This window comes from Amia ocellicauda, chromosome 18 (genome assembly GCF_036373705.1).
Source record: "Amia ocellicauda isolate fAmiCal2 chromosome 18, fAmiCal2.hap1, whole genome shotgun sequence".
Classification (NCBI taxonomy): domain Eukaryota; kingdom Metazoa; phylum Chordata; class Actinopteri; order Amiiformes; family Amiidae; genus Amia; species Amia ocellicauda.
Genome location: NC_089867.1, coordinates 12,697,192 through 12,713,245, shown reverse-complemented (window position 1 = coordinate 12,713,245; position 16,054 = coordinate 12,697,192). Strand labels below are relative to the sequence as shown.

The window sequence follows — 16,054 nt, the reverse complement described above, 5'->3', positions numbered from 1 at the left end:
TTTGCTGTGAAAAGAAAGGCTCCATAACAGAATAGCCTTTGTTAGTTTAGTTTTTAGTTTTCAGTTTCTATAAATTGTTTATTATTATTGATTTACTATTTGAATAATTTAATCATCCATAGAACTCATGCAGGGGTGGAAAATAGCATATTCGTGAGTCTACTGTATGGGGCTAATATCCCATCCCAAATGAATATAGATTTGAGTATTATTGAGTATACAGGTTTAATTAACTTCTGTTCTCTAGTTTGCTTGGATCTTTTTGTGGCCAGTGAGCTGGAAATCACTCTTGCTTTGTTTACATGGTGTTCCATATTGTAAAGGTTTATTTCCTCTGTAATCAGTAATGTCTCTGCACAATTACTGGTGGCTTGCTATGTTTGCGGTGTCTGGGCTGAGGTGTATATGGGGGTGTGCGTGTCCCTTTTTCAGGAGCCCATGTCGCCAGGCCTGAGTCATAGGGTGCTAACTGTGGTGGAAAGTTGTCAGGAAACTGTACTGTCAGAGTCGGACTCTAGAAGTGCATGAAACAGATTTGTGGAATGAAAAATTAAATCTGGGTGACAAACGCTAGCTTACTGCCAATAAACTGAAATAGTTTTATTGGCAGCAGTGCTCAGGCAGTAATGATTGTTCACAAGATTTTACTTACTCCAATACAATGCGTTACACTCTACTACACCATTCCAGGGAATGGAATAAAAACCCATCCCACCAATAGTAATTTGTCTTTTTGAGATGAGGTGGATTGGCAGCCAGCCTGAAAATAAGTGTTTGTGTGCGTGTGTATGTATGTATGTATGTATGTGTGTGTGTGTGTGTGTGTGTGTGTAATATATATATACACTCACCTAAAGGATTATTAGGAACACCATACTAATACTGTGTTTGACCCCCTTTTGCCTTCAGAACTGCCTTAATTCTACGTGGCATTGATTCAACAAGGTGCTGAAAGCATTCTTTAGAAATGTTGGCCCATATTGATAGAATAGCATCTTGCAGTTGATGGAGATTTGTGGGATGCACATCCAGGGCACGAAGCTCCCGTTCCACCACATCCCAAAGATGCTCTATTGGGTTGAGATCTGGTGACTGTGGGGGCCAGTTTAGTACAGTGAACTCATTGTCATGTTCAAGAAACCAATTTGAAATGATTCGACCTTTGTGACATGGTGCATTATCCTGCTGGAAGTAGCCATCAGAGGATGGGTACATGGTGGTCATAAAGGGATGGACATGGTCAGAAACAATGCTCAGGTAGGCCGTGGCATTTAAACGATGCCCAATTGGCACTAAGGGGCCTAAAGTGTGCCAAGAAAACATCCCCCACACCATTACACCACCACCACCAGCCTGCACAGTGGTAACAAGGCATGATGGATCCATGTTCTCATTCTGTTTACACCAAATTCTGGCTCTACCATCTGAATGTCTCAACAGAAATCGAGACTCATTAGACCAGGCAACATTTTTCCAGTCTTCAACTGTCCAATTTTGGTGAGCTTGTGCAAATTGTAGCCTCTTTTTCCTATTTGTAGTGGAGATGAGTGGTACCCGGTGGAGTCTTCTGCTGTTGTAGCCCATCCGCCTCAAGGTTGTACGTGTTGTGGCTTCACAAATGCTTTGCTGCGTACCTCGGTTGTAACGAGTGGTTATTTCAGTCAAAGTTGCTCTTCTATCAGCTTGAATCAGTCGGCCCATTCTCCTCTGACCTGTAGCATCAACAAGGCATTTTCGCCCACAGGACTGCCGCATACTGGATGTTTTTCCCTTTTCACACCATTCTTTGTAAACCCTAGAAATGGTTGTGCGTGAAAATCCCAGTAACTGAGCAGATTGTGAAATACTCAGACCGGCCCGTCTGGCACCAACAACCATGCCACGCTCAAAATTGCTTAAATCACCTTTCTTTCCCATTCAGACATTCAGTTTGGAGTTCAGGAGACCAGGACCACACCCCTAAATGCATTGAAGCAACTGCCATGTGATTGGTTGGTTAGATAATTGCATTAATGAGAAATTGAACAGGTGTTCCTAATAATCCTTTAGGTGAGTGTATATATGTGTGTGTGTTTATATATGTATGTATATATGTATGAATATATACATGTATACACTATATATATATATATATATATATATATATATATATTATATATATATGTGTATACGTATGTGTATATGTATACACTCACCTAAAGGATTATTAGGAACACCTGTTCAATTTCTCATTAATGCAATTATCTAACCAACCAATCACATGGCAGTTGCTTCAATGCATTTAGGGGTGTGGTCCTGGTCAAGACAATCTCCTGAACTCCAAACTGAATGTCTGAATAGGAAAGAAAGGTGATTTAAGCAATTTTGAGCGTGGCATGGTTGTTGGTGCCAGACGGGCCGGTCTGAGTATTTCACAATCTGCTCAGTTACTGGGATTTTCACGCACAACCATTTCTAGGGTTTACAAAGAATGGTGTGAAAAGGGAAAAACATCCAGTATGCGGCAGTCCTGTGGGCGAAAATGCCTTGTTGATGCTACAGGTCAGAGGAGAATGGGCCGACTGATTCAAGCTGATAGAAGAGCAACTTTGACTGAAATAACCACTCGTTACAACCGAGGTATGCAGCAAAGCATTTGTGAAGCCACAACACGTACAACCTTGAGGCGGATGGGCTACAACAGCAGAAGACCCCACCGGGTACCACTCATCTCCACTACAAATAGGAAAAAGAGGCTACAATTTGCACAAGCTCACCAAAATTGGACAGTTGAAGACTGGAAAAATGTTGCCTGGTCTGATGAGTCTCGATTTCTGTTGAGACATTCAGATGGTAGAGTCAGAATTTGGCGTAAACAGAATGAGAACATGGATCCATCATGCCTTGTTACCACTGTGCAGGCTGGTGGTGGTGGTGTAATGGTGTGGGGGATGTTTTCTTGGCACACTTTAGGCCCCTTAGTGCCAATTGGGCATCGTTTAAATGCCACTGCCTACCTGAGCATTGTTTCTGACCATGTCCATCCCTTTATGACCACCATGTACCCATCCTCTGATGGCTACTTCCAGCAGGATAATGCACCATGTCACAAAGGTCGAATCATTTCAAATTGGTTTCTTGAACATGACAATGAGTTCACTGTACTAAACTGGCCCCCACAGTCACCGGATCTCAACCCAATAGAGCATCTTTGGGATGTGGTGGAACGGGAGCTTCGTGCCCTGGATGTGCATCCCACAAATCTCCATCAACTGCAAGATGCTATCCTATCAATATGGGCCAACATTTCTAAAGAATGCTTTCAGCACCTTGTTGAATCAATGCCACGTAGAATTAAGGCAGTTCTGAAGGCAAAAGGGGGTCAAACACAGTATTAGTATGGTGTTCCTAATAATCCTTTAGGTGAGTATATATACGTATACGTATGTGTATACGTATATATACATGTATATGTATATACATGTGTATACTTTTCAGGCAGATACTGCAACTTTCAAATATGACCAGGAATAGGCTGCTTTGTATTGCCATTGTACACTAACAGGAGATAGTGTGGATGCTGTGTGGTTTACGGTCTTGTGCTGCAGCTCCTGTTATGGTAAGGGCTCTGTATAGCTAAAGCCAGGAAGTCTTTTCCAAACATTTGTGATAGAGCAGTTGCTCAGTGTTCACGGAGTTCCTGTTTTCAGTGTGCACGTGCCAATTACGAGTACTTGCAACCCAAGAGCTTCTCGGTGGGAAGGGCAGAAGTAACTGATATCAGTGCTGTTTATTTATTTAGTATGTTAAGTGTTGCTGTTATATTTGCCCTGTGGGGTTCACTTTCCTTGCTCAACTAATGCCCTTTGAAGCAGTTAAATAAACCGTTGTGAAACATGTTTGAATTATTGCTGGTTTATTGTTCCTCCAAGTGGGCAGTTTTGATTTATTTTCACCACATAGTGTTCTTTACCTGGATCTTCTAATGGGGCCCATGTCATCAAATGAGCTGGTTGGTCACTCGAGGTCATTCTCATTTACTATAAATCCCCACCTGGAATAAGCTCCTTACTATTGAGATTACACTTCTGAGCTTGTTGTCGACCGGTTGTTTTGCTATGAAACGACTGAATGACTGACCTTGGAGAGGATATGCACGTCTTCAGATGCTGCTATTCAAAAGTGTAAGTCATGCGATCAACAATTACAAATAGTTTAAATTCATCCCAATTTTACTTCAGAGAGGAACTGATCAAAAACTGGAACTGTTCTGATTTTGCCATTGTGTTTCAGGCGATAGGTGCTCCAGTCTTCTCGATCTCTCCAATCATCTCGTTTAAATCACTCAGTGCTTCAAAACTGAAAAGTATTTTGGACGAATGTGTACTCCGTTAAACTGGAGACATATCCTTTCTTATGATCTGTTCAAGAACACTACACCCTTTACTGAATACACACTCCTGTACTTCACGTCTTGGGAAAACAAAAAGAATTGCATTAAGGGGAATTTTGGGAGGTAAAGTCACTTTAATCCCACTTGTTTATCCAGCGTGCCCAGTGAGTTTCCCAGTCATGTTTAATCCCTTTTCAAATTCAATTAAAAATGAAGACGCTGCCGGAAGCCCCCCATGCCTTTTTGTTTCCCAGTTAGATTAACTGAACATTTGCACTGCACACATTAAAGTTTTTTTTTGGTTTGAGAGAGGCAGAAAACCCAAATCTGAAGAAAAGTTTATGCGCTCTAATTGCCAGAGATAATCTGGGCTAATTGAAATTGGTTGTTGTTAAGTTCCCTTGATCTGCCACCCTGTGTTAAAAGTGCTGTGAGTGTACAGTGCTTTGTCCTGGCTGACACAGACCTAATTGAGCCCTGCTGAGCTTATATTTCTTACAGAAATATGAAACACTAGGTCGTCTTTCCATAGGGAAGTGTTTTGTAAATAGCCCTCCATTTGTTTCCTTGTGATGAATGACTATGTTCTGCTGGCCCTTATGATGACAGTCTCATTAGATTGTAATGACTGCTATCAAACTGTAGATTCATTCCAGCCCCCTTAACCTTGTAGTATTGATGCGACCGTGTCTTGTGTTTCCTTCAAGGAAAATAATTTAGTCTAAGCTGATGAAAGGCCTTTGAATCTTGTATAAAACTGTATTGCAGAAGGCATGGGGTGGTGGAATACTGAGGGTTTATTATAGGTAACGTGGCAGGGTAGCTCAAAGGCCTGCAGTGAATAACAGCTCCGCCATGTAGGTAAAGATTGAGCGTGTTCCCCCTAGGAAAAGTGAACCCTGTGTTGGTGCATTATGCTTTGCCTCCAGGAGCACGCTGACATTTCGGATTGTGCTGGTGGTGTCATGCTTTATTTCTGCTTCCTGCTTTCGCTGGGTCAGATTTTGTGTTGGTAAGGCGCTGCGGTGCTGTCAGCCCAGGAAGTGCAGCTAGGTTTGCTCTAGAAAACATCTTGGATTTTGCCACTGTTGCCATTTTATTTAGTTTTTTGTAAGCTTGAAATTACCATATATTAGAAAAGAGAACATGCACACAAACCAAAGACTTTCTGTGTGGAATGTGCGACCTCAATGACACTGCTCTCTTTTTTTTTTTTTTTTTTTTTTTTTTCTAGCAATTTCTCTTTGTAACTCTTTTTGACACTGCTTACAAAAGCATTGGGACAGACAGATTTGTTTTCCATGTCTTTGAGAGAACGTGCATCAAATATGCTGTCAATCCTTAAATTTGACTTCAGGCTGCAGCAGAAATCTCTGTAGTTGTAAAGGGATGCTTTTCGATTGGAGCAATTTTGTTATGTGCGTGTAGTTGTCACAACCTTACTATTTAAGTGAATAAACATGTCAAGATGGAAGAGAGAGATGCTTAATTACAGGGATTTTATTAAGTCGAAACCATCCAACCCTTTCCATCGACAAATGGTTATTCCCAACATAATATTGTGATATTTACACCTTTCCAGAAGCTTCCTGGTTTTCTATGCTATTACACAGGTCTGCGTGGCTCTATTGAATATTGGAGTACATTATTGGAACTGCACATGCCCCTGTTTATATCTTGCTGCAGTACACCTGTAATGTTGTTATTTACCTGAGATTTTAATAATGCATACGTTTTCCATTTGGTCTTCACATTTGCATTGTGGCCGTTGTGGAGTTCCTTTCCCTGGCGCAGATGGGAACACAGAATTGATCAGAGGATGTTGCCACATGAGGCTCAGGTGTCTTTATGTAGTTTGTTTCAGAGCAGATCCCTTGCTCGGTGGTAGGCTGCCAAGTTGCTGTAAAACGTTGACTTCACGGCTTATGTCTGTGCCTTAGCTGGGCTCTGGACAGGCACGGTCTCCCTGACTTGGTCAACTTCGCCTCATTTATTAATCTAGGTCACACGTTTGCTCTAGTCTACAATGATTCCCTCTGAATAAATTGTGCTCTTGTCCATTTGAGTCTTTGTGTGGGGAAATTATTCTGCTGCTAAGATATATTAGAGGGTCCAATTTGTGACATAGTATAGTCTGTTTTTGTGGTTATGCTTTTTCAATCTTTCCCCTGATTTTGTTTCAGCTGTTTACTTTGTACAGTTTCAAACCACACATTGGATAACAATTTTTTTTTTTTTGCCTTCACTTCCCTTCAAATGTCTAATTATAGTACTTCTATTGTACGTTGCATCTGTAGATTTTTTTAGTTTGTGTTATTTGCAGGAAGCTTTTAAAAGTAAAACCTTCTACATTTATATTCCAGTGTTACAGATGGGCAATGGACTGCTAAAGCAATTGTGAATTAGTTAAGTGAGAATTTTAAACTATTGATTGGAGTCTTTTTGCCTGTCCTTTTTAGCAGATCTCAAAATATCACAAAAAGAGTCCTGGTTTAGGAGGAGAAACAGTTAAAATCAGGTCTTGCCCAGTTTCCACATTTCCTGACATACACCCAGGCATTCAATGAACAGCCCATATGTCCCTTTATAATTTTGAGAGACCTGTGTTTTACCAAGACTGTGGAGGCACTGTCTTGACAGTCTGAAGGGGAATGTGCATTTATGGTGTCCACCTACTTTCCTGCCGGTGTCAAAACCCTAGAGCAAGAACCTGCAATTATGTAGCATTCATGCCATTTGCGAGTCAGGGGTGGAATTCTGTGACACTTCTGCAAGGAGCCATTTCTCCTCAGCAGCCTCTATGCCAGGCTCCAGTGCAGCGAAGATGGTAGAATAAGAGACTCAGCTCTCTTCTAATGTGGAAAACACCCAGCACTGCCCCTTTGTGGAGAGAGTGAGCACTTCACTGGGAAATTGTGCCATCCAGCAGGGACCCAGAGCAAGTCTTCTGCATGATAGTTTCATTGCCACTCAGCCAGGTATTATTTTCGTATATAACAGCAGCCATTATTCGATCCGATTTATTATTTTCTGTTCCATCAAAAAAACATCTCCAATATGCTGCTCTGCTTTACATACAATTTATTTTAACAGAAACATACAGCAGTTTAGTATTCCTGTATGTAGCAGTGTACTTTTAAGTATTATTAGGTCTTTCTGGAAAATGCATAGGTGAAGACTAGCTTTGGTGGCAGATGTTTGTTGTCTATGTATCATGCTCTACTTTGGTAGAACCTGCTTTCTGTTTTCCTCTTCATTATCACTGTTACTGTAGTAATTGGCTAGACTCGTATTGAATTAATATAGAAGAGGGAGTGTGCTGTCACAGGGCTACTACAATCTTCCGTTTTAGTCTTTGACACCTGCACTTACAGGAAGTTTTTTTTTTTTTTTTGCCTTGAACTATTTTTGGCAGGCTTGGTTTAGAAGCTCCTCTTGTGTTTAGTCTTTTGAAGTAATTTTGGACGGGAAGGCTAGGACACATCCCTTTTTGCAGCCTTGCCTTATAAAGCTGATCAGGCACATTACCTCACACGTCCTGTTGATAAACGCATGCAAATATGTGTTTCACCCCTAAGAGACCGGGATGACTGATTTGTTTAATGTAGGGAAACGACTTGTCCTGGATGTAAAACTGAATCCCGAAATACATGTGAATGTAGGACAATCCCTTCATCTGAGACATGTTTCAGTTTAAAGTAATTTACGGTCTAGAAGGATGTTTTAACACAATCTGTATCAGCATAACTTCCAAGTACATGGAAGAGAGAGGTGTTGAGCTCGCAAGAGTAAGGAGTTACTATTTTGTTTTTGTTTGTGTCGTTTAGTTCGCAATTCATGTGCAATACCAAATGATGTGTTTTTGCTCATGGTATGCTACAGATATCCATTTTAAGATATGTTCAAAACCTTTGCAGCATGCTTAGCTTATTGGAAATAATGTGAATGAGAAGAAGGGATTGCTTTACAGTATTAATTCATGGGAAACATGGGTGCATTTTTGAGAACTGGACAATGAACTAAGAAAATAAGACCCGGCTGCCGGGGCGCTTGTAATTCCCCTCTGCTGCTCCACGGTTTGCAGCGTCTCCGTTAGATTTTTGGTCTTTTAACATGACAGGGCACCACTGCTGTGGTTTCCATGGCAACCTCCCCCTCTGCTGGGCTATTTGTCTTGGTGCCGTGTGTATGCGGCTGTCTGTCTCTCCACTGACTCGAAGCGCTAACCGGCGTTTTGGGCTGCCTTCTGGACACAGCATCAGCATATCAACACAACACCTGCAGGATAAGCCGCACAATGGCAGTGGATTTTATCCACAATAGAATTATCTATCGGTTACCAGTCTTGTGCAGTTCTTGTATTGTGTGTCTGTACAGTCCAAGGAAGAGGTTCAGAATCGTTTTTTTCCCTCCCCTTCCTCCTCCTTCTCTCCTTCTGCGTCATGCATTCAACCCAGGCACAGACAGGAGCTTTTGAATATTTCTTGACTAAACAGACGAGCCTGTTTGTTTTTGATTTTTGTGTGTGCATCTGTGTGCGTGCATGTATGTATACATGGGTCATTCGACCAAAACATGTACCCACTAGTTTTACACGAGTCAAATATTTTCTTGTTTTTTTTTAATTATTAAATGCCTTGTCTAAAGACATCTGTATGAAAAAACATAATCAGCCAGCTACATTTTGTGCTAGTGGCATGTTTTTACCACCCCCCTCTAGTGTTTTCATTGGAACAAAGACGCCAAACAGGTGAACAAAAAGTTTATACATAAATATTATCTTGTGTTCTTGGTTGTCTGATATGTTCATTTTAACATATCGACAGTGTCTGCATGCATATGTGGGTGTTCATGAGAATCCGGATGGGTAGAGGTCACATTTATAAAAAGGTGCGTCCTGTAGCCATTTTTGGGTATATGTTTCACTCTGACACACCCAATATAACATTTTGTTACCTTTTTTGGGTTATCATTTCTTTCCGATGTTTTGCTGCTCTATACTTGAGATCTGTGGTCGTTTTCATATAGTGCAGATTTGGCGCTGCTCCACAAATGGAATCTGTGGAATTTTGCAGCTCTGTGCGCAACACGAACGTGACCTGCAACAAACATAAAATAAGCAGAACAACGAAAACCTTTTCATTGTAGTTACTTTGTATTTCATATGACAAGACTCATGGCCACTGAAAACATCCTTAAATTAAGTCCATCTTTTTTGCTCACTGAAGTCTCTGAGGTAACTTGAATCACACGAGACACCACGGACAAAATTGTTCTTTCCACTCCTTACACATTGTAACCCTTCTAAATTTAGCAACTGTATTTTTTTGCCAATGGTACGTTATCTTTAAATGCAGTATAAATGCTCTTATTGGATGCTGAGTGTAAGAAAATACATCCCTTGCATGTATTGATCGAACATGATTTCCAGATACCGTGCTTGCAGATACAAATTATTTTAAATTATTGCATAACACTAGATGCATTCTCATCCAGATTTGCACGAAACCGACCCTATATTTGTGTTATATGCATCTAATCATATATTACGACACTGTAGTTTCTATTTAATACTACGATGGGGAAAAAGTGTGTTTAAAATAAATAACTATCTAAACATTTTATTTCCTTATCAATGAATGTTATAATCAGTCTAAATTCTGTTTAAATGTCTGAGACATTTTCTGAGATTGCTTTTCATAATTGTAAGTGCACTTCTGATCTGTGAATGACAAATTATGTAAGGAAATATTCCCGTTTGGGCCGATTGACCACTTTTCCACCTTGAACAGGAGACGGAGGGTGTTGGCTGCTGTCGGAAGGGGGGCAGTGATGCAGACTTTCACTAGGAGGTGGTCTTGACGCTGTTGTGGCGCAGCTGTAGTCATGGAAACCATTAGAGGAAGAGTCTGCTGTTCAGTCTGGCCCCTGCAGTTGTCACACGTGGCATTATTACCGATATATTCATGGGTGTTTTTTTTATTTTATAATTATAGTCCGATTTGTAACATAACCCTCCCTCCCTAGTATGCATACTGGATATGATGTGGAGAGCTAATTAACTCTTTCTGCTGGGGGGTGGTTTCTTCTTCCTTCACTGCCCCACCCTACCTCAATCTGTGCCGGGTTAGCCATCATTAAACCTTACATGTGCAAGAGTGAGTTAATTAATGGCGACTACACTTTGAGACCAGCAGGAAATCTGACCTTGCAGGCAATGAGCTGGAACATTTCTAAAAGCAATAACTGATCTGCATTTCTGATGCAACTGTATTCTGCATTTGGACTTTACGTGTTCAGAAATCGCATGTTTGTGTGTGTAGGATAATTTAGTCTCTTGGTTACTGTAGTAGACTTGTTTTAAAATACATTAATACAAAAAAAAAAAAAACGCCACACAATGTGGAAAGGTTCTGTCCTGAACTGCTGCAATGCTTTGTTGATCCATTTTGAAATGTAAGTGTGCCTGCAAACACACAAGGCATGGTTTGCTGATTTATTTTCGCATCCAGCCTAAAGGCAGCTATTTTTTGTTTTTCAACAGAGACCAACATTTATTAAAGTGTAATTTATTAAATTCACTCTGATGGAAATATTTTTAGGATGCATTATCTTGACTTCAGTGTCTGCTGGAGAACAGTATGTTAACTGGATGATTGAATTATTCCTTGCTTGTCGCAAAGCTTGATTCCAGTAGCTTTATTATTTTAAATTTTGTATACAGTCTTCAATGATTTTTTTTTGGCGTTAACTGGAAATGCGTAGGCAGGCATTTAGTTTTGTCATGTTCTCAGGGTGCAAACTATTTAACATGGATGCTGCCTGTGGAACACAATTTGAGAGGGTAGGAATAGAATAGGACCTAAACATATTTTGTTATTGGTTTATCCAAATCCTTGGCTCATTGTGGGGATTGTAGTTAATGTTCCCTCTCCCCATAGTATGGGCTGGGCCTCAATTAGTTCAGAATTTTGCACAATGAAAAAAACAACTAGGGAATCTGTGGTGTGGATGCTCTGCGATGCTGCACTTGTTGCATTGCATGACTTCCCATGCTGTACAAAGGCTGGGTTTATTGAGAAATATATAGCTACCAACAGCCTAATGCTGTTTAATTAGGGTTTAACTTCGAAGAAGGAAAAATGTGTGAGAGAGTATGTTGGATGGAGGTGTGGGAATTTATTTTGTGGAAAGCCTAGCCTTTCAATGAAATTCCAGTGTAAGGATTACTTTTTTCTTTGCTGTAACGATTTGTGTTCAGAGCAACCTTGATGTGGCTATTGGGTGGAGGTGGGGTTGAATAATGTAGCCTGTTTCCTAAAGGTAATGGCATTTGGCTAGGCTAGTATGTCTGTGTGTCACTCCTTGTGTTTGTGCGCGTGCTGGCTCATTGTGAGTCGAGTGGTGAGTTGACGAGAGCCCCGACTGCAGCTCCCCGTGCACAGCTGTGCCTCGCCCAGCTCGTTAAGGATGCGAGGCAATGCTGAGCTTTATGTAAGCGTGTCTGCTCACAATAGAATAGCTCCCAGCTGAGACCCGGGCACTCCCAGCTCCAGCAGCCCTCCCTTTCTGCCACAGCAGACGGCAATATCCTGTCCGGTGGGAGGTAGCCAGACTAAATATCAGATAAAGCGAAAACAAGATATTTTTCTATTAAACATTTGGTTGATGTCATATGCCTGCTGATGGGGGAAAGTGAAACAGACATAATACACAGTAGAGCCATAGTTGTTTGTCTTTACTTGTGTGAACAAATGAGGTGGCTGCATCTTGAGATTTTGACATTGCCTAAATCCATTTTAATTAGTTTAGGTGTACCATGTAAAAAATACCAAAATTGATATGCAGGAAGAATATGCACCTCTCAAATGGCACTGGCTGTGAGGCAATGATGTCATATTGAAGCTGATTGGCTGCTCGGCCACCAAGGGAAGAGAAGGAAGAGAGAGGAGAGGTGGGGTGGGGTGGGGTGGGGGGGGCTGAGGAAAAAAATGCCGGCATGAGCCTGAATGACGGGTTCAGCGTGTGGGAGCCTCGGATGGGAGCTGTAATTGATTTTTGTGCTTTTGTGATTGGGGATTGTCCTCACCTGGCCATGTGAGCCATCAGCAGGACTGCAGCGGTGTGAGGGGCGATTGAAAGCCCTTAATTTTCTGTTTCAGAGGGATGAGGCGTCTGATCTGCAAGAGAATTTGCGATTGTGAGTAGTGGGAGCCGCTGGGTGGGTTGACGGATGCTGTAAGGTGTGGGTGGATTAGGAGCTGAATACACGGCAGATGGCAACGCAGGGAGGAGACCTGCTCTTCTGCTTAATCAGGGCTCCTTTATTTATTTCTAGTTTTCTTTTTCTTTAGTTGTGTCCCCTTTCTTTAAAACCTCTGCTACTTGCAAATAATGCAATGCTGTTGTAGCGCTGAGCTGTGGCGCATTGTTTTGTGCAGTGTGTAGGTTGTCACAGTGACAGGAGCGTGTCTGCATTTAGCTGTTTGACTGCTTTCATTTATTTCTTACCGGGAGGGAGACTGGGTGGGGGTGGGGGTGGAGGGGGCAACTGAATGAGTGTCTGCATTGCCCGCATTCAAAGAGAAGGAATATTAAGTACTGTTTGGGAACGTGTGGGAATTTTCTTTTTAACAGTGAAATCATTTGATGGAGTACAAGGAAGGGTGTGTTACAGGAAAAATAAACCTGCTTTAAAAAAAAAAAAAAATGTATGTAATCTTGCAACAGTTAAAAGGGATTTTGCTTATTTGTCTGTTTATTTAAAATGTGCCCCGTTGTGCATTTATCCTTAAAGGCCCTTTGGTAAAGGATGTGTATGGCTGGTAATTAGTATTGATCTATCCTCCCCCCGTCCCACCCTCCCACACACACCTTAGCTCTTTCTGTTGTGGATCCGCAGCAGCAGCAAACCACAGCATTCTTCCTCCTAAGATGTTCCAACCCTGTTCTTTTCCTTTTTCCTTTTCCAGACAAAAGCTTTGAAGATGATGAGTCTGTGGATGGGAACAGGCCCTCGTCGGCCCAGACGGCATTCAAGGTCCCAGCTCCCAAAAAGCCTGGCAACCCTGGCAGCAGCTCCCGAAGACCCAGTACCACCAGCGGATCGAAGATCGGAGGTAACGCCGCCCCCATGCTCTTCCAACAGCCTCCCTGCCCAGCCCGGTCTTCCTCTACAAGCCTGTTAAGCTAACCACAAACTGCAGGAAATCAAGCCACACACGTTGTACAGTCACAGCGCCCCATGTCTTCAGAGCCCATTTCCTTCTGAAACAGTGTGTCCGCACAATCCTGTTTACACGTGTGCATTGTAGGGACTGCATGTTAATCTGTTGTATTTCCAGTTGGCACTTCAGCCCTCTCAAGACACTGGAGATCCTTGAAGGGTTTTCATATTGATGTGTTCTTGACTTCGTTAAGAACACACAGTGGCCTACAACACAGACAATTGAGCTTTATACTGAGTGGTGAGCTGAGGGTGAATCGGGCACACCTGTTGCCAAGAGAAGGAGCTTTGGATCAGTAGTGTATTTCGGCACACCTGCCCAGTGTAGCCTGAGACTTCTATTGAGAGTTTGAAAGATTTAAACTCTCATTCTAGTCTGATGCATGTTTATTCTGTGTAACTGCTGTACAATTTACCTGACACCTAATGCTCATATCTAAATGAAGTTGGATTGGCAGAGAAAAAGCAAAATGGCTATAGTCAGTTACAGTGACAAAGCTCATTCAAATAACATTGTGTAATACCAACATTACAACCTAGTGTAAGCATTTTAAATGGTTTTCTTCAGTCACGCGTTATTTTTCAATTACTCTTCGCAGAAGAGTGTTTACATTTTTCCAATAATACCCTTTTGTAATCTACCATCAATTTTATTGTTCTCCCGCATCCTCTTTAAATGTAAAATTTTGAATTTGTTTTGAGCAGGGAGTCAATAAAGAATTGATGACATACCAATAGAAACTGGACTCAGCTCTGTTATATTTGTGTAAGACTTCTGGATAGTAATTTATCCAAGTAAAACCTAAAGGCTTTAGGAAGACATTCAGTTGGTTGGAGAACTCCTTTAATGTGTTTAAGGACAGTTTTTCTTGAAGCTTTCAGGCAGTTGTCTGCTATATTCTTATGTTTGGTAATTATTACTGTAAATGCTTGTTGCTGAGGGCTGATCCACCCTGTACAATTCACTTAATTTGGCTGGTGTTCTCCAAATGTACCAGAGATGCCCGAGAACAAATTTGCGTTTCCCGGCCGGATCGTATGTTCCCTTCCTGACCTTCTATACTGAGCTGAACCAAAACTAAAATCTGGGAACAGCTTTCAAGATGATTGCTTTCAGTGACCCATTTTTTTTTGTTATTTAATTCATTAGAAAATAATTGCTATTAAAAGGGTTGTACAGAGAGCAGATTTCTCTCCATTAGTGGCGGCCTTGGTGTAAGCTGTACTACACATGTGCTTTTAGCCAGCTTATGACAGTGCATTTCCTATGCTGTGTGTATTGTTGCCTTTTATCCTGTGATTTGGCTTAACAAAAAGGTGTTTTGTGCTGATTTGTTGGTGGGTTTATGATATGTGCTCAAATTGAGATGTACACCAAAGGAATGTGACTTCTCTTCTGAGCTGCATTTGAGTCCAGTATTATGACTAATCATTTCCCGTGAGCAAACTGTGGGAAACGAGGCAGTGTCTGCTCCAGAATAATTTAAATATTTTGCACTTACTGGATTGACACTCAGAGAAAACATATGGGTCAGAGGTCTTGTTTCTGCTTGCATTCCTCTTTTTGAGCCCTAGTTATGATATTTATAACAGCTGTCTTTCTGTAAATTCGAACAACACTATTAGAAAGGAAAATGTTATCGGTGATTAGCCTACAATCTGAGGTCGTTCTCTGTGGAACACGCTGTAATGAATGTACAAGTAGCTTCCTGGTTGTAATGCCTAGTTTTGCAATTTCCTCTGATCTTCATAACCTAGGTGTCAAGCTGAATGCGTCAGTTGCATATTTGGATCAATCTGCATTGTGATCAAATTCCAGTGCAAATGTTTAAATTCTCATTGAATACTGAGATGCACGAGGCATTGTCCATACCCAATCTGAGAAATAAATGGAAATGAATAAAGCAGATACTTCAGAGCATTTCAGTGGAATGACAGGGAAGTTTAATGTTCATTTGAAATGAATGGAAAGAAAATGGTATAGACGCAGCATTTATTTTGTATTGTTTTATGTGCTATCCAACAGCTGCTTCAACTTTAATGTTTGACACAACTGTACCTTGGGTCATTATTAAAATATTTCTTAATATTTATGTCCTAAAAGATTAAAATTGTGTCCATTAAAGTACTTTAACGACACAAAATGGATTGTAGAATTTCAAACTAATTTAAGCTAGCTTCTGGAGACATTTTAAAGCAAGTATTTTATTCTGTTCTTGCCATATAAAAATACAATAACTTCTTGAACGAGAAAATATATATGTAGTGAGATACTGAGATTGTAATAATATTGATATTATACCGAGATGATTAGGCGCATACTGAATCAAACTAATGTAACATGCATACTACAATATTTAAGTTACACATTCTCTATCTTCTTGAGAAGAGTTTGTTGTTGTTATCAGTCATCCTATTCTCCTACAGATATTCAAAATATAAATGTTTGCAGGGCC

The 16,054-nt window shown here is 40.9% G+C and overlaps 1 protein-coding gene across 31 annotated transcripts in view; it reads left to right on the top strand.

Moving 5' to 3' along the window:
• Nucleotides 1–16,054, top strand: part of clasp2 (cytoplasmic linker associated protein 2) — a 96,614-nt gene that overhangs the window by 35,928 nt on the left and 44,632 nt on the right. For 26 of the 31 annotated variants that reach the window (XM_066690811.1, XM_066690831.1, XM_066690803.1 and 23 more), the window contains one exon: nt 13,345–13,491. In XM_066690811.1, coding sequence (XP_066546908.1) covers nt 13,345–13,491 — 147 coding nt within the window. Of the gene's footprint in view, nt 1–12,382; nt 12,573–13,344; nt 13,492–16,054 lie in introns of those variants that run through there. The other 5 variants (XM_066690829.1, XM_066690828.1, XM_066690820.1 and 2 more) reach the window with 4 other exon arrangements.